General features: G+C 52.2%; 1 protein-coding gene across 10 annotated transcripts in view; it reads right to left on the bottom strand.

The window, feature by feature from the left end:
• ARHGEF7 (Rho guanine nucleotide exchange factor 7) overlaps nucleotides 1–18,271 on the bottom strand; it is a 104,356-nt gene that overhangs the window by 63,069 nt on the left and 23,016 nt on the right. For 5 of the 10 annotated variants that reach the window (XM_055543046.1, XM_055543037.1, XM_055543040.1 and 2 more), the window contains exon 2: nucleotides 11,988–12,074. The exons of 2 other annotated variants lie outside the window; for them this stretch is intronic. In XM_055543046.1, the coding sequence (XP_055399021.1) occupies nucleotides 11,988–12,074 (87 nt within the window). Of the gene's footprint in view, nucleotides 1–709; nucleotides 1,805–3,208; nucleotides 3,233–11,987; nucleotides 12,075–12,254; nucleotides 12,306–18,271 lie in introns of those variants that run through there. 3 more of the 10 variants (XM_055543043.1, XM_055543045.1, XM_055543041.1) reach the window with 3 other exon arrangements.

Here is an 18,271-nt window from a genome sequence, read left to right as displayed (position 1 = left end):
CGCACGCAGTAAGAAGGCACCGACCCGCCCGGCTCCCACCATCCCCACCTCCCCCCCCACAGCTCAGAATGTCTCTGTGAGGACAGACCCAGGACACAGGGCTGCTCCAAATCTCGATAGTCACTGCCGCCTCCGGTCCCGTCTCCTGCTTTAACTTCTGAGATAAGTAAACATCCTCGTGAGGTGTGCTTATTTAGAATGAACCAAAGAAAGAAAATCCAAGAGTTGAACAACCAGCTCCAGAAAGGAGGCCATTAAACCCAAGTTGAGAGAGGAACGCGAACAGAGCTGGGAGAGGGGAAGAGAGTCGTGAACTCAGACACCCAAGCACTCTGCGACGCTGCTCACGCCTTTCTCGTGGATGGAGCAGGAGATAAAACATCCGTGATGCCAGATCCTGCCCACCTGTGAAAACAAGTACCCCTTAGGACAGTGCCTGGAATCCCCGTGTGACACAGACTAGAGTTCGAGTCAGAGGAGGCCGTGGCCAGGAGGACGAGCAGCTACAGCTGCCATGGGCTGGCTGAGTTCTTCAGTAAAAGGAGGGCCTTGAACAAGCCTCCGCTCCCTCCTGTCAGAACACGAAAGTTCCCTCTCCTGGAAAAGGTGGGAGGAGGCGGTCTCAGCTCTCAAATCCTAATTCCAGAGCTTGGAAAATTCAAATTGTAGTATTCTGCAAGAAGAAATATACATAAAAGTATTTACTAACCTTCATCGTGGTGAGGCAGAGAGTCACAAAACCCAGAAAAACAGGATGTTGAAAGCTGAAGTTTCCTGTTATTCCAGAACTATATATCTTACTTGGACACCAGGAAGCGTCTGGTTGGCTGAAGCAGCCCACCAATGGGCTCCAAAGTGATGTCAGAACTTAAGTGAATTCACACACATGCCACACTTCTCAACAGGAAGCTACACAATGAGACCAGACAAGCGCCTGCCACCGAGAGGGAGACGCACATTCTGAGTCAACAGATGTTTTGACTAAAGGGCTCCTCTACAGAAAGATAACCAACTACTTCCTGAGACAGGAATCTATTCAACAAAAGAAAAAACCTCAGGGTTCAGAGAAAGTGGGAATAAGGGTTCACGCAGCTACCCCGGGGCACTCACGCTTCAGAGACAAGCCCGCCCACCCGTGGGCCCTCTGCCGGTGGCCACCTCAGTCCGTCAGGGCCCCGAGGCTCCCAAACAGAAGGCCACCCGCCCAGCGTCCCAGCCCCACCTGTGCAGCAGAGAAGGCAGGTTCTCGAGCACCCAGCACCTGGAGCCGCTGAGCCCACTGGCCGTGACGCTGCACGGGAGGGCTAAGCCAGACCATCACTCGCCTGAGCCGAGCTCAACCTCCCAGCCGTCACGCTCGCTCCCTACACCACCCTCTGACACACTCTTTCCTCACACTTAGCATCACACGTGGTTCAGGCTTGTTCCCTGAACTAACACCGGACACAGGAGGGCCCACCCGTCCCCAAGGAAGAGATGAGGCGCCACACACCAGCCGCCACCAGCACCCACGGCGGGGCGATGCGGTCAGGGTGGCCCGCCCACCAGAGCAGGAGCTCTGAGGCCCCCGGCCAGAGGATGACCATGTTGCCCTCCGGCTCCCATCTAACCGCAGTCTCCCAGCCTCCACTTGGCCCCTCCCCAGACGCGGGGTGGGCGCCCCCAACCGTTGCCCCACCGCCAGCCAACGAGAGCACGAGCAGCCACTCTGAGCAGGACGCTGCCCTAACGTCCCAACAGAAGCTTCAGGAACCTTCCGGCATAAGCAGGGCACGGCGCTCAGGAGCTGCTCCCCCGGCCTGAACCCCAGGATAAAGAGGCCACTCAGCACAGCCGCGCCGTCTCCGTAGCCAGCACAGCGGCAGGACACACCTCCCGAGTGGTCAGCCACGGGGTCGTGTGGGCTGCTGGTGGGCAAGCCTCCTCTGGGTGAGAGCGGGACATAAACCCACGTCTCCCCTAACAGAGCTGGCTCCTGAAGAGAGAGTACAGCTGCTTCACAGGCCTGCTCAAGGAATCTCCCAGAAAGACCCCAGGTCTCTGGCTCGCCCTCAGAGGGCTTGGGCTCTCTCAGGAGACGTCCCCTCTCCCCTGCACGTCAGCACCTCTGCAGGGGCCACGCGAGCCATGAAGGAAGGTGGGGTCCAGAGATGAAGGGAGACAGGGCGCAGGGCACCGGCCACGTCCAGGTACCTGCCGACCTAACAAGTCACCCCAGCACCCAGACGCCCAACCACAAGCCATGCTCAGGAGCCCGCGGCCTGGTGGGCACGTGGCTCTGTCTCCCACGGGCGGGCCCCAGTCGCCAGATGCTCCGGGGAAGGGCCATGGCCCCGCCTTCAGGAGGGAGGGTCCCTGCGGGAAACCAGCCACAGGCCCACCATGGACTCCAACCTCCTGTGCCACTCTCTCCTCAAACCCAGCTGCCACTCCTGCTAACCAGGCCTGCGGAGCGCTGGCACGCCTGACAGAGGCCAGGGGCACCCCACCCACAGGGTGACGGCACCATGCCCAGCTCACCCATCCGAAAGGCTCTCCCCACCCCAACACCAGCGAGCGGCTTTGCCTTAGCTTCCAGGCTCACAGATGATATGAAAGCCAGGAGAGTCTCCCATATAATAACAGAAAAGCAAACTTCACATAACGTTATACTTCATGCAACAAAGTTCTTGTCAGTCAGGAACCTTCCAACTGTAAGCAAGTGAAACCCAAGTCAAACTGGCGTAAACAAAAAAACAAACAATTATCGGTTTGCATAAGTAACGAGTTGAGAATGGCAAGGACCACGGGCACGAAATCAGAAGCTTCGGGCCATCTCCTGACTCAGCTTGTCTCTGCGTGGGCTAGATCAGGAAGGTCCTTCCTCACAAGGCCACGAGGCCACCAGGAGCCCCCAGCCACAACCAGCAAGTCCGCCACCTCGGCCACACCTGCGGGCCCTGCTGGAGTCACAGCAGCGCAGAGAGCCGGGCAAGGCCAGGTGATGACACGCAAGCACCTCCTGGAGACCTGCCCGCAGCTGTGGCTCAGAGCAGGCAGGAAAGGTCGCCCCGGGACTGACCGCCAGACCCAGGAGCGACCCAGCAGCAGCGAGCTGCAGCTCCCGCCAGCGCTGCACACACACACACCCGCCCAGTCTCACGAGACGGGACAGCCACAGCAGACTCTGACCCGCCTGATCACACCGCTGCAAAAGCAGACGACTCACCTCAACGACGCCACCACGGCTGAGGTGCCACAGAGAGAATACCAGGCAACGCGGAGAAGCCCTCCTTCCACCAGCCCTCAGGGAGAGGACCCCCACAGCGGAAGGCTGACACAGCTCCGTCCCAACTCAGGCAGCTTCAGCATTCCAAATGCAACCAGCCAGGTCAGCTCTGCTGATGAATTTAGGAGGAAGTTATTTTTGACACAAGAAATTGTTCCTTCTGGCACAGCTCTGGAGTGTGGCTCTCGAAGTTTAAAAATATAATCTTGCCCTATCACATTGTCAAGTGGAATTTGTGATTTTAGAACAAGATGAGTAAAAAAATGAATCTTGAATGAGTTGTGCTATTTAAGTTTAATGCAAATGGTCCATATTGCTGGGGATATGTGCAAAGCAGAAATCCAGCATAGAATGTTCTCTTTCTCAGCTTCTGCAGACTCTGCACTTAATTCCACCTACTCCTACACCCTAGGGATAAAATTAAAGTTCAATGATGGATTCTATCCATACGCAGCACTTTCACCCTACGTGCCCCCGTTCCTTTTCCCTTAAATGACAATTAGATCATATTCAATTCTGTGGATTCCACTGTAGCAATACCTGAAAGACGAGGACAGGGACCACTTACTCAAGAAAAGAGACACCGAATATTTTAGGCATTTCCAGGAAGGGCTGGGGCAGAAGGGAGCACAGAGTCCTGAGGAGCGAGGCAGCAGGACCCACGTGTGAAAGGGCCGCACCGTCTCCGCCCCCCCCGTAGGTGCCGTCATCCCAGACAGACGCCGCCAGGTGTGAAGACGCGCACGAGCGACCTCTGCGGCCCCAGACGCTACGCTGCAGACTTCACCCCAACCTCACCTCGTAAAGGGGAGACGGAGGCTCCAAAAGGCCTTCCGACAGAGGTTCCAGACGGGAGCAGAGCGCTGAGCCGCATCAGTCGCTGGGCCCCCCGACCCATACACAGGTCAGCGGGGCAGCGCCTGCACAGGAGGGCAGCTCGGCCCCGGCCCATCTGCCCGCCGAGGGCTCCGCGTCCGGAGGACAGCCGCACGGCGCCAGAGAGTCTGAGCAGGTGCACGGCAAGTACTCAGGCTGTCGGCTGGTTTAGGCGCGGACGCTTAGAGCCAAAAGGGCAAGGAGCACACCGTGTTAATACTCAAATCAAGTCGTGCCAAAACCCAAACCGTGAGAAATGCGTCAAGACAGCAAACTTCAAGTACACATTAACTCCCATCCCTCCCAAACTTTTCACTGAGATGACAGAAAGGGCAGACTTTACTAATAAAAAACAGCAATAAAGAATCCACTGCAGGGCTAAAGGCGGGAGAGAGGGGCCACGAGCCGTCAAGATGAGGCTCAGGGAATTCTTGTGGGGGATCCACGGGTAACAACCCCGGAGTCTTCAAAACCAAGGGAGTCACAAAGAACAGCGGTGGAGAAACTGGAGACTAACGGCACATGTCCTGGTGAACGCAGCGCACGACCCCTGGGTGGCGCCTATGCTGAAAGAAACGCCACAGAGGCGCCCTGCAGACCCCGGGGACGCATCAGGGACGGCATCGCCAGAACAGCGTAAAACGACAGGAGGGCCTCGTTTTGAAGACATGCGTGCTGCGCACATCCTGGAGTATCCCCGGGGGTGCTGTGCTGTTTTCAGTCGTGTCCGACCCTCTGTGACCCCAGGGACTGCAGCCCGCCAGGCTCCTCTGTCCATGGGGTTCTCCAGGCAAGGATACTGCAGTGGGTTGCCATGCCTCCTCCAGGGAATCCCCCGACCCAGGGATCAAACCCAGGTCTCCTGCGCTGCAGGCAGATTCTTTACCAGCTGAGCTACCAGGGAAGCCCACGTGAGGGTTAAATAGTTAGCGAAGGAACCACGGGTTCACACACAACTCAGCGACTGAACAAGGCAACGTCTACACGACGACAGTGTGAAAGCACAGGGCGTTCACCCTCTCCTCCCGATTGTTCTGCTGACTGTAAACTCTTCAAAATGAAACGGGCTGATCACGAGGTTCTCTCTTGCACCCCCTCAGCGGCCCCCCGGCTCCACACGTCAGCAGACAGGGGAGCACTTCGCTCATCACACACAGAGCCTTCCTCTGCAGGCCTCAGGGAGCAGGACTCAAACCGGCCACCCCACAGGCCACCTGTCCATTTGGTCGCTGCCGCTCAATACTCCGCAAGTCCCAGCGCGGCTGGGCCAGCCCGGTCCTGCACCGGGAAGAGTGGAGAAGCGCAGCAGCTCCCTCTGTGCCGTCTCCGCCAGGCAGGCTCCTGGGCTCTCCTGCAGGCTTGGGGGAAACACGTGGCCCCCTCTCCCAGCCAGACCACTCCCAACATCACCAACCCCTCATGCCAAGCACACACCAGGACTTCCCTGGTGTCCAGGGGATAAGAATCTGCCTGCCAATACAGGGGACACGGGTTCGACCCCTGGTCTGGGAAGATCCCAAACAACCCAGAGCAACTCAACTCATGCACCTGGAGCCCAGGCTCCATGACAAGAGGAGACGCCCCAACGGGAAGCCTGTGCACTGCAAAAAGAGGGTCCCCGCTCGCCACAGCTAGAGGAGGCCTGGACACAGCCAACAAGACCCAGCACAGCCAAAAGCAAACACAAAACTTAAAAATAAAGGACCCATGGGGGAACTAGTTACAGCAGACTCTCCACAGGGTACGCTGGAACCACAGTCCTATACAAAAGCTCCGCAGCCCATGAATGCCAGCCCGCCTGCCTGCTACTCTCCCTAGAGCAGGAGCGCGCGCGCCAGTCACCCCGCAGCGCAGGGGGAGGCACCAGGAGACCCGTGGACAGGAGACCCGGCACCACTCAGCTCAAGGACCAGGCACTCCCCCAACTAGGGAAAACACCCAACACACACCAACCTGAATAGGGTCCAAAATTTGGGTCAGATTAGCTCAGAAATGCATATTCTGGCTAGAAAGTTAATTTTTTCTTAACATACTGAATGCAGATCTCACATCTAAATATGGTCTGAGAGGCCTCGGGATTTGTCTCGCTTTGCAGTGATTCCCTGGGAACCTGTCCTCTCCCTAGTTCCCAGGACTCAGAGGAGCTCCGCAGGGACACGAACCGCCTCAGGGCAAAGAAGGGGAGCACTTTGCCTTCCTCAGACCAACGGGGAGAAGCCTGTCAGGAGTGGGGGTCCCTTCCTGACATTTTCTTGATTTGTTTTTACATGAAAATAGAAAAGTGACAACTAGAAGATATTCAAAGTAGTCTGTTTTACTGGACTTGAAAAAAGGGGGAAACGGAGTAAAAGAGGAGAATGAGATCAAAAGACAGGCCCCTGAGGGGCTAGAATTCCTGTGCCCAGAGAAGCAGGCAGCCAAGTGTGAGTACGGGGGGCCGTTCACGAGCGCGCAGAATACAGTACCAGACAGCAGCCGCCCCCTGCTCCGCGATCCCCCCCAGACCATCCCCCCTGCTCCGTGGTCCCCCCTAGACCGTCTCCCTGCTCTGCGGTCCCCCCAGACCATCCCCCCTGCTCCATCTTCCCTAGACCATCCCCCCTGCTCCATCTCCCCTAGACCGTCCCCCCTGCTCCATCCCTAGACCATCCCCCCGCTCCTTCCCCCCAGACTGTCCCCCCTACTCCATCCCCCCAGACCATCCCCCCTGCTCCATCCCCCCTGCTCCATCCCCCCTGCTCCATCTCCCCTAGGCCGTCCCCCCAGTTCCACGGTCCCCCCAGACCGTCCCCCCTGCTCCATCCCCCCTAGACCATCCCCCCTGCTCCATCTCCCCTAGACCGTCCCCCCTGCTCCATCCCTAGACCATTCCCCCTAGACCGTCAGTCCCCCCTGCTCCATCCCCCCTAGACCGTCCCCCCTGCCCCATCTCCCCTAGGCCGTCCCCCAGTTCCACGGTGCCCCCAGACCTTCCCCCTGCTCCACAGTCCCCTACAAGACCTGGAATCCACCCACCACCTCGGCAGCCATGGACAGCCATGCCCTCCCGATCTCCCGCCAAGAGCACAGCCAGCCACCATGCCGTCAGGATCTGCAAGGGACCCGGGGCCTCCCTGCAGGGCCGAGAGGCAGGAAGCTGCAGAGACTCCACCATGTTTGTGGTGGTCTCTCGGGCAGCTACAGAAACTAGCAAAAGCTGCAATTCCAGCTTGGCTGGTCCAGTCCAGGTGCAGCGTGCCCAGGAGGACGCAGACGGTGGAGCTACAGGACCCAAGTTCAAATCCCGGCGCTCCCGCGCTGGGCTGTGACCTGAGACCCTGTCATCCGCTCCTCTGCAAAGTGGGGAAAGGGCCACCCTCTCCACAGGGCACCTGGGCAGAACAGCTCGGCACACACTCTACTCGACACGTCAGTCCTGTTCAACTTCAAGCTGACGTGTGTCTGCAGCCTCTTCAATGAGGGAGACTTCGAGGGTCCGATGTGGGCGCCACCTGCCTCGTGGGGTGCCGAGCACTTCCAGCACAGCCGATTCAGAGCGAGAGACGCTTTCAGTGAGAGAAATACACTTCAGATTTTAAAGACTGAGGGTGAAAAAACAAAGTAACATCAACAACATTTTCATGTCAACTACACCTTAAGATAAGAACATTGTGGGTACACTGTAAGGTTAAAGACGGTGGACTAGTAAAATGAACTCCATCTTTCTTTTACCTTTTTTCAAATGTAGTTACTAGGAGATTTAAAATAACAGGTGTGGATCCCATTATATTCTACCGAATGGCGCTGATCCTGACAGAAGCCCCCAAAGACTCGAGGGGAAGGGAAGCCCAGGTCTCGCGTGGGACGCAGCCTGTGTGCAGTGGGAACCAGCTCACTGGGGACAGCTGGCCAGGCTCTGCCGTGTGACAGAGGGTGCGGGAAAAACTAAACAGAATCATAGTGTCAGAGGAGGATTTAGCGTTTCTGCTTATAAGCACCTACAAGATGGTCAGAGAACAGCTATGCATTTCACCTACCAAATGACTTTTTAATTACTCACTGTCTCTCAACTTCTTTAAAAGACAAGTTCTGGCAAAAACATGAATGACTTGACTTGAAGAGTTTATTCGGTAAGTCAGTCAATAAACACCACATCATTACCCACCACCTCCAGCTCACCACAGAGTCAGAAGAACAGATGACTAGCTAAGATGACAGACTGTGTGACCCCAAACACACCTGCAGTGCAAAGCGCCAGCACACAGCTTAACCATCCATCTGCATCCAGGTCAAAGGTGGTGCTAAAACCTGGGTGGGGCACCTCATTCCCAGGGAAAGGACTATACACTTGTCTTTGTTTCAATTAATTCCGAAGCCTACATCAACAAGTTTGAAGTTCTCACACGAGCGTGTTTTAGTTCTTCCAACAGTATTTTTCAATAGTTTTGGACAAAATCTCAGTCATAACCTTGCTAAAAATCTAGATGAGAACAGAGCATGAGGACAAAGAAGTTTAATAAGACTCTGCCCTCCAGAAATACACAAGGAAGATGAGAATTTTAGAAAGACGTGAGGCGCATTCTTTCCCCACCTCATCAGCCCATCAACTCAGTCGATGACAACCCTGGAGGGCCCTACTGACGCCTTCCCCTTCTCTCTGCAGGGAGAAAACCAAAGCTCCATCACTCACACAGCGGGAAACGGGCACCGTGGTACAGTCTCCAGACTCGCTTCCAGCCAGAACGCCCCCTTTACAGAGCGGCCGTGGAACACCCCGGCCGGCGCCAGACTCAGGAAACGAAGCACCTCGCATAGGGCCAATGCCAGCTCCGCGCCCCAGCTCCCTGCCGCTGGTCCCCCAGGGCCCGCACAGCCCTGCCAGCCCCCGAGCTGCCAAACCACGCCTCTGGAGTATCCCTTACCAAGCCCAACAGCAGCCTTACAGTGAACACTCACAGGGTTAATAGTGAGAACTGACGTCAGACTGTGGCTCCTTCCTATAAAACGAGGACGAGGACGAGGAGCGGCTAACTCAACAGACTAGGGAGTAAACTAAGGCAGCACGTGCGAGTCCCTCAGGGATGCAAACAACCGAAAGCAGCACGCTGCCGAGAGCTGAAATCGGGCAGGTGGAGGCGGGAAAGCTACACACACGGCTGGTCAGCATGAGCAACGTTCTCACAACGTCACAATGGCCGGGGCAAGCTCTGTCCCTCCACAGGCACCCGGGAATGGGGGCTTTCAGACACAACATTCTCGAGCTGGAGGCGCTCACAGTGCCTGGCTCCTCTCGTCAGCAAACTCGACTTTCCCAGGAAAGTTCCCACTTTCATTATCAAGGCATACATAATTCTAAATAGCATTACTTTACATCCTTATTACACTATTAGAAACATGAGGGAAAAAAAATCTAAATTCTTATTAAATTCCATACTCTTGAAGGAAACAAAAAAAGTCAAATAAGATGCTTACTGGGCAGCAAAAAAAAATCATAAGCAAAATGAAAAGATCAAAGTCACATAGGCTGTTTTGCTAAACATGGTTTTCCAATAAGTTTTTACATTTTCCAAATTTCAAAACGTTTTCTAACCTAAAACCTAAATTGTTTTTCAAAGCTTAACAATAAATGCAAACTGTACAATAGTCCTTTAAAATTAAAACTCCTTTCATGATCAGAACCACTCACTGGGGGATAATACTTGATTTCCACACTGTATTAAGATGTGTACACATGAAAATAACTGAAAAAGTGATTATGATGTTCCATTCCTCTTTTCCTTTAAGAAATCTGTGGATAATTTATAATGGTGGCAAACAAGAAAATACATACACCAAAAATAAGCAGTCTGTTACAAACACAATTCAGTCTAAACCTCTGGAAAAAAGCACCTTGACCCTTTACATAAAGAAAAAGCTAATCCAGAATTCAAGCTATCAATTTTGGGTTTCACATTTATAATTTCAAAAGCTTTTTGTCAATGTCTCATCTTCCAGGATTTTGTGAAAACAAAGCATAGAGCTACAAGGTATTTCAGAAGAACAAAGCCTTTCTCTGCTCACTCCCTTCCACGTGTTTTTCTTTAAAAACCCTGGGAACGGCCACACTTGTGTTGCACGTGGGAGGCTGTCTTCCAGGAGGCAGGCCTGTCCCTTCATATCACGGATGAGAACAAGTCTGGAAGCCCACCTAGAGTCCATACCACACAGGTTCCTTTTTCAGAGTGCATAAACAGTGCGTGGGCTTTCTGATCTGCTTTATTATTATTACCTCTCATTTAATTGAAAGTTTTAAGTATGACTTATAATTGAGCTTGAAAGAATGGTAACTAAACTTGTCTCTATATTTTTACTAGAAGAGATATTCTTAAAAATTGGCACAAAACAAGTCAAAATTGACTTTTCTACATAAAGTAAAACATCTGATACCAACTACAACTTCAAAGTCAATCAGTCACAAGCATTTACGGAAGGCCTACAAAAAAGGCCTACAAAACGCCAAGCACTGCTCTAGACCCTTAGGGTGTGTTAGTGAACAATGTCTCTTCTAGAACGTCTTTAACATCTTTAAATAAGCTCTTAATTTTAAAAAACAGTAAATTTCAACATAAACATTTTTTTTCAACAAAAACATAAAAAACATGAAATTTCAACAGTAACCTTTGGAAAACTAAGGATGGGTTTGTTTTTTTTTTAATTCAACTTTTAAAAAAACAATTCTTTCCTTAAAAACTTACACTGAAATGTCACATTACATCTAAGTACAAACTGAGTTTCAAATTTAATGATAAAAAAAAAACACACCTCAATAGTTTGGAAAGGATAATAAAATTCCACAACAACCAAGAAAAAGCAAAAACTGCCACAAACATTCATTATCACAGCCTGACAGGGAACTTCGATGAAAAACGACCAAGCGGACCCAGCAGAGAAAAGGACCCTTCTGAAACAAGGTCTCTCCCACTCCTGAACCGCCACATCGCTGCTCTGGAATCGCCTCAGGGTCTGATTTCCTCACAGATATCAAACACTATCAACTTAGTGATAAAAACAGTACCAACAGATAAGCTTTCCATAGAATCTTCCTCAGATTTGACGGCTTCCAGATTTATCTCCCAAGAAACAGAAGAGGCTGGCCTTGCAGGAGGAGAACCCGCCGCGGCTCCTCTGAAGATGCTCTCATTCACTGCTGCCTAGGAGCTGGGCAGAATTCATCCCGGCACTCAGATCAGGAAACAGAGGCAGAGAGCGCTAAAGCCACAGGTAGAAGAGGCAAGATTTAAACCCCCCAGCAGACACAAAGCAGCCGCATTTCTGATCCAAAGCACTACCCCAGGGTTTGGGGGGTGGGGGGGAACCACATGTGGGAACGTAACATGAAAAAGGGATTTCCAGAGAGACGCCGCTGAAAGACGGTCCTTAGCGTAGAGACAAAACCCTAAGCATCGTGGAAACGACACCTCCGCCCAGCAGGCTCCCCGAGACGCAGACTAACGTCTCCAGCCTAAACGTCCAGTCAATGAGAGCCAGCCGACCGACTGCCCAAGGGAGACAGGGAGCGCGTCGAGGACGAGGAGGGGCCCGTTCTCTTTCTCCGGGCTCGGCCCGACACCGGCCTGGGTTCGCGAACCTGGACGCGGGTCCTCCGAGCATCCCCAGCGCAGAGAGGAGGCTGAGCCGGGTACCAAGGAACCCTAAGGCGCCCCCGACGAACGAGCGCCTGTCACCTGCCCCGCGATCCACCAGAGCCCCTCTCCCCTTCGCGCAGGCGAGACGCGGGGCTCGTCCCCGCCCCGACACCGCTCGCGCCCCCGGGCGCCGCCCGCGCGCCCCCCCCACCCCCGCGCCCCCCGCGCCCTGGCCTCACCTCCAGCCGCAGGGACGCCCCGCAGCCTCGCAGGAACTCGCGGATGTTGCTCAGGCACTCGCCCTCGCTCCGGGGCTCCGGGTAGACCTGCAACACAGAGCACAGGCGCTGAGCGCCGCGCGCAGGCCGGGCGCGCCCCGAGGCGAACCCGCCGCGGCCCCCCGCGGACGCGCACGCCCCTCGTGCAACCAGGCCGCCGGCCCTGCGGCCCGGCGCGACCCTGGCCGCCCCCCGGCGCCCGCGCGCCCGGCCGCCGCCTCTCCTCACCCTTTTTCCTTCCTCCCGGCTGCACCAATCTCCTCAGGCCCCTTCCCTGACCAGGAAGTGGAGCGACGGCGGAAGTGACGTCTTCAGACCGCGCCCCGGCCAGCCCCCCCCTCACGCGACCCCTTCCGGCCTCCGCCTCTCTGGCGAGGCCTCCTCGCCCTCGCCTGGCTCTCAGCCTCGGATGCAGCGCACCGGACGCGTGCCACGCGCGCGCTCCTCCGTCCCCGAAAGCTGGGGCTTTTCCCCGACGCGGCCCCGCGGACGCAGCCCGCCCGCCCAGCGGGGACCCGGGACAGCTTGGCCTCCGCCGCTTCAAGCAACAACGAAGGGGCTGGCGAGAACCTGTTTTTTCTTCAGTTCTTCCCCGCCCCCGGCTCGAGGGGGGAAGGGGGCTAGAATTCTACTAGATGATTTAAACTAATTAGCAACGTAAATTATGCATGTTGGGATTAAAGCGCAATGTTTTCTTCTAAACATGGACCATGTGTTACTCGTCAGCGCGAAGGCTGCTGGAGATAAATGGTGGCAACTGCAGCCTCCATCACAGGAGACGAGCGGCGAGGGCTCCCGCAGACAGACCTTCGGTGCTTGGTCCAAGGCAGAGCTGTAAAGGCCACCGCCACGCGTGTAAGGAGTTACTAACAACCTTCCACGGCAAGAAACGAAGGAAACCAAGAACAGCAGCAATTACGCAGAACAATCAAGGGAGAAGCCTGAGACTTCAGAAGAGCTTTTTGTTGTTCTGAACGACACATGAAGGCTTTTTACACTGAAGTGTCATCGGGAATTCGAGCATTCAGGACGCTCAAGACATTTTTGTCCTTCTGTCCTCTAGGGTGAAATCTCGACATTGCATCAGGCCTCTCACAGGAATACTGTAGTTTCCTGTCAAAGTGCTCAGGGCTTCTAAAATTACAAAAGAAAACCAGGGTGTTAAGCAGTGCAAAGATGGAGGAAATGAAACTCTTTTTCTCCCCTTAAAGTTTAAAAATTCCTAGAGAAGTGCCAACATATTTCCCTCCAAATACTGAACAGATTTGTTTTTTCCAGTGGAACAGCAAAACCAAAGCTGCCTTCTAGCCCCATCTACTCCTTCCTCGCACGCCCTCACAGTCAGCCCTCATTCATGGATGCCGTATTTGCAAATTGGCCTACTCGATAAAATTTATGTGTAACCACAAAATCCGTATTTGCAGCACTTTCTCAGCCATTTATACATGTGCAAAGCAGCAAGAAATTTGAATTTCCTTATTCACACGTTCCCAGCTGAATTTGAACAAGGGCATGCTATGCCATCTTACATTAGCTCATAATGGAAACAAATGTTCTTTCCGATATCTACTGGTCCTACGTTTTTCACTTTTTTTTTTTTTTTGCTTTGTCTTGGTGATTTCACTATTTTAAATGGCCCCCAAGCATAGTGTTAAAGCACTGTCCAGTGTTACTAAGCACAAGAAGGTTGTGATGTGCCTTACAGAGAAAATACATGTGATAGATAAACTTCATTCAGGCCTGAATTATAGTGCTACAGGCCCCGAATTCAACGGTAATGAGTCAACAATATGGTACATCTAGAAAAAGGAAGAAGATATTCGGAGATTACATGAACCCACTCTGGAAAGTGCCAAAGTAACCTTTATAGTGCATGATGTAGCTGTGGGAAAGATGGAATAGCAACTAAATTTGTGGATTCGTGAGATGACAAGCAATAAAAAGAGCATAGTAGACAGCATTGTTGTGAGGCTGAAAACCAAAGAAATGTACACTCATCTTACCCAGGGCCAAGACAATGTTAAACCCTTCTCAACTAGTGAAGGTTGGCTTGCACAATTCAAAAGGTGATACCACATGAAAAATGTTAGACTTGCAGGCAAGCCAGGTTCTACAGATCAGGAGGCAGCAGAAAAGTTTAGAAAATACCTGCTAAGTGTTACATATTAAAAAGGTTACACAGAAGAGCAGGTTTTCAGTGCTGATGAAACTGTCTTATTTTACAAGCATGCTGGCAAGTGAGCCTGTGAAATGCAAATGGCCTCCAAAGCTCCTGGCTTTAAATCATTCAAAGAATGGGTAACCTTGCTATTATGTGCAGTCGCCAAGGGTGACGTTAAGAGAAAACCCCTCATGGTACACAGAGCACAAAGCCCACGAGCATTCAGAGGGAAAACCTTGAACCATATGCCAGTCCATTGGAGATAAAACAAAAAAGCATGGATAGCATCTGAAATATTTCTGGGAAGGTTCCACAACTGCTTCCCAAAAGCTGAACACTATCTCCATGGCAAGAACCTTGCCTTCACGGTTTTATTAATCTTGGATAATGCCCCAGTTCATTGCTGTTAAGAGCTCAAAAATGCCCACCCTGACACAGAAGTTGTCCTCATGCCCCCAAACATGGCATCTCTCCTCCAAGCCCTCAATCAGGGCATGATAAAAGCTTTCAAGGCACATTATGCCAGGGAGCTTTAAGCAAGGCTTTCGAGGCTCTCAGCACCAACAAGAAGACCACCATACTGGAGTACTTGGAAGTCAGTCACCATATGCAACATTATTGCATATCAGCACAGCCTGGGACAGTGTCAAACAGGCTACCATCAGCAATTGCTGGGGAAACATTTGGCCAGACTGAAAATTTTTTAAGGTTTTGAAGATGTCACAGAAAATATGAAGAATAGTGTCAAAAACATAATGCATATTGCACAACAAATGAGTGGAGAGGGTTTCCATAACATGAAGGAAGGCGACGGAGGAAATTTGGGAAGAGACAACAGCAGAACCCATCAACCAAGACTCAGATGAGATGGCAGAATAAGGTTTTGAAGTCAGTGATGATGAGGACGGTAGTGCAAGTCAGCCTGAGACTGTGAGAATCGTCCCTCTTACAGCAGCCAAGGTGGCGGAATGGCCTTCAGCCTTGGAAGAAATTTTCAATGACATGGAAAATGGGGACCCTGTGCCCAAACGCCACCTCACATTTAAGCACCTTGCCTCAACTGCATTCATCTCTTATACCAAAACACGTAAAGATATGAGGCAAAAAGCCAAGCAGACAGAGCTGAAGCAATTATTTCAAGTCTGATTGGGAGGGAAAGTTGTTGACACCATCAGCAAGCTGTGAAAGCCAAACTCCTGGGGCAGGGCTGCCAGGCCACCCTCCTTGATGTCTTCCTCTCCTGCCCAGGGAGCTTCACCACTTTTCCTGAGTTTCCAGTGAAGTAAAAAGAAATTGTGTCTGACTCTTTGCAACCCCATGGTCCATGGAATTCTCTAGGCCAGAATACTGGAGTGGATAGCCATTCCTTTCTCCAGGGGATATTCCCAACCCAGGGATCGAACCCAGGTCTCCCACATTGCAGGCGGATTCTTTATCAGCTGAGCCACAAGGGACAAGTTTCCAAGGGGCAAGCCAGCATTGAGGGGCTTAACTACATCGTGCACTGCCCTGCCACATGTCTCACAGCTCCATCAACAGTGAGGTGGTTTCTGTACATTTGTAAATGTTTAACCTTCAGTTAACACTGTTTTGGAGGTTTTCTTCCTTGTGTTACACTGTACTGTCCAGTATGCATGTGTGTGTGTGTGAGCAGTGGACATGTGTACTTTTTAGAGCAGTCACCCTATGGTGACATTAGATAATACTATCATTGAAATAGTGTTTTCTTATGAAGATACATGGCATGTAATTATTTGTAAATATACATGTATATCTTAAATAAGCCATCTTTAAACAGAACCATACCCAAAACAAGATTAGGTATTGATTAGTTGACCAAATGTCATGACCATAGTCTCAAAGGAAACTAACCCTGTATTTCTCCAGGAACAGTGGTTCAGTTGTTGCTAATTCAGTGGTCACGGTGCCCTTGTAGAATGCAGTTACCACAAATAATGAGAATTGCCTCAACATTTAAAACTATTAATCCATAAGGATCTGTTACGAATTCTCTGAGTTCACAAATGATGTAAACATATTTTTCATAAAAATTATTAATTACAAAATGTGAATTATTGTTTGAAAATGTATCTCTTAAGGCAATGTGTTTTAAATGTTTAGTCTTCAGTTAACCCTGTTTTGGAGGTTTTCTGTCCTGTGTTACACTGTACTGTCCAGTACACAGTCTGCGTGTGTGTGTGAGCAGTGGACATGTGCACTCTTTAGAACAGCCACCCTATGGTGACCACATTACACAATGCCGTCATTGAAATAGTGTTTTCTTAGGAAGAAGGTTTTTTTTAATGGGTTCATTTACCATGGATGATCACTTACTGCTGGAAAGAGATATGGACCAGCACCAGTTCTATTCTATTGGGGTTTCTTATGCAGACACTGAGAAACCTTGTTCATAAATTAAGTGCATGGAAATGGATGAAGTTTTGTTAGGATGTAACTTGATTCTCTGAAACCTTCTGAGTTACATAGCCAAAGTCCTGATACAATCAGTCATAAATAAAAACTTTACCTCATCAGCTAACAGCTTGATTGGGGTCTCCTTCAATTTCTGTGAAAGCTTAAGAAGTACAACCCTGAGCTGTAGCCCACGGTCATCAGAGTCACACCCCTCCCAGCACCAGGGCTCTCTGTGACCCAGCCCGAAGCCCTCCTCCCGGCAGCGTGCACCTTGGGGGCGCAACAAGGGTGAAGTGGGAGAGGGCCGCCGTGAAAGGGGAAGGGCTAGCTGGGCAGCGCCAGGGTCTCCTCGTGCACGGGCAGCTTCCCGGCTCCTCAGAGTCGAGCACAGGTGCAAGCTGAGGACCTAGAACTGGAAATGTGACGGTGGTGCTTTAGTCGTCAAGTCGTGTCTGACTCTTTGTAACCCCATGGACTGTCGCCCACAGGCTCCTCTGTCCATGGAATTCTCCAGGCAAGAATACTGGAGCGGGTTGCCATTTCCTTCTCCATGATGATACAAAAGGGAATACTTAAAAACCACCACCCACCCATATTTTGCTGAAGAAGCATATGAATGGTGAGCACATGAAAAAGTGTGGCACGTCCTTAGTCATGGGCGAAATGCAATTAAAACCACAGATAACACTCTCCACCCGGCAGACTGGCGAGATGGAAAAGGCTGGCAGTCTCACACACTGAAGATGGGGAGCAGTCGGAACCCCACGCCTGACGGTGGGGCGCTCTGGGAACTGCAGTCTCTCAAGAGTCAGACGTGCCTGAGCCCCAGCAGTTCCTCCCCAAGGCATTTACCCAAGCGGGATGGAAACACGCCCTCCAAAAGCCACATTCGAGGATGTTCCCAGCAGCTTCATTTGCAGCCACCCGAAGGCAGGCTCCCCTGAGTGCGTCTCCCCAGGCGTCCAGAGAGGCACTCCAACAGCTGCCCTGTGCATTGTCCAGCAGTCCTCTCCCGAACCTCCCAGCACGACAAACTCCAGGCTTTTCCGCCACAAGCTGTAATCTGGCAGAGGCATGCTGCTGCTGTTGCTAAGTCGCTTCAGTCGTGTCTGACTCTGTGCGACCCCACAGACGGCAGCCCACCAGGCTCCCCCATCCCTGGGATTCTCCAGGCAAGAACACTGGAGTGGGTTGCTATTTCCTTCTCCAATGCATGAAAGTGAAAAGTGAAAGTGAAGTCGCTCAGTCGTGTCCGACTCTTAGCGACCCCATGGACTGCAGCCCACCAGGCTCCTCCGTCCATGGGACTTTCCAGGCAAGAGTACAGTCCCAAAAGCATTGTGATTTCCCTTTGAAACACTGCTTTTGTAGTCCCTGTCTGATAAGGGGCGTGTGTGATGTTCTGAGAATCTGCTACAAACTAAATCCCAAGGCAGCACTGAGGTCAGAGGTCAGACCTCAGCACCAGCTGCTGGGCTCCCGCCTCCCCAACTTCTTCTACCACCCACCCCACAGCCAGCACAGCCAGTTCCACTCGCAGTCAGGATAAAGGCGCCCTCAGCGCCTCCTCTCGAACTCTAAAGGCATCCAGAGTCTTAGTTTCCAAAACCGCCACCAGGAAGAACAGGCCGTCCTACCAGCAAGGAATTGCATGGGTTCCAGCTAAGAT

The sequence above is a fragment of the Bubalus kerabau genome, chromosome 12 (assembly GCF_029407905.1).
Source record: "Bubalus kerabau isolate K-KA32 ecotype Philippines breed swamp buffalo chromosome 12, PCC_UOA_SB_1v2, whole genome shotgun sequence".
Lineage (NCBI taxonomy): Eukaryota > Metazoa > Chordata > Mammalia > Artiodactyla > Bovidae > Bubalus > Bubalus kerabau.
Note: the sequence above shows the minus strand (reverse complement) of the source record. Positions and strands in the feature narration are given on the sequence as shown.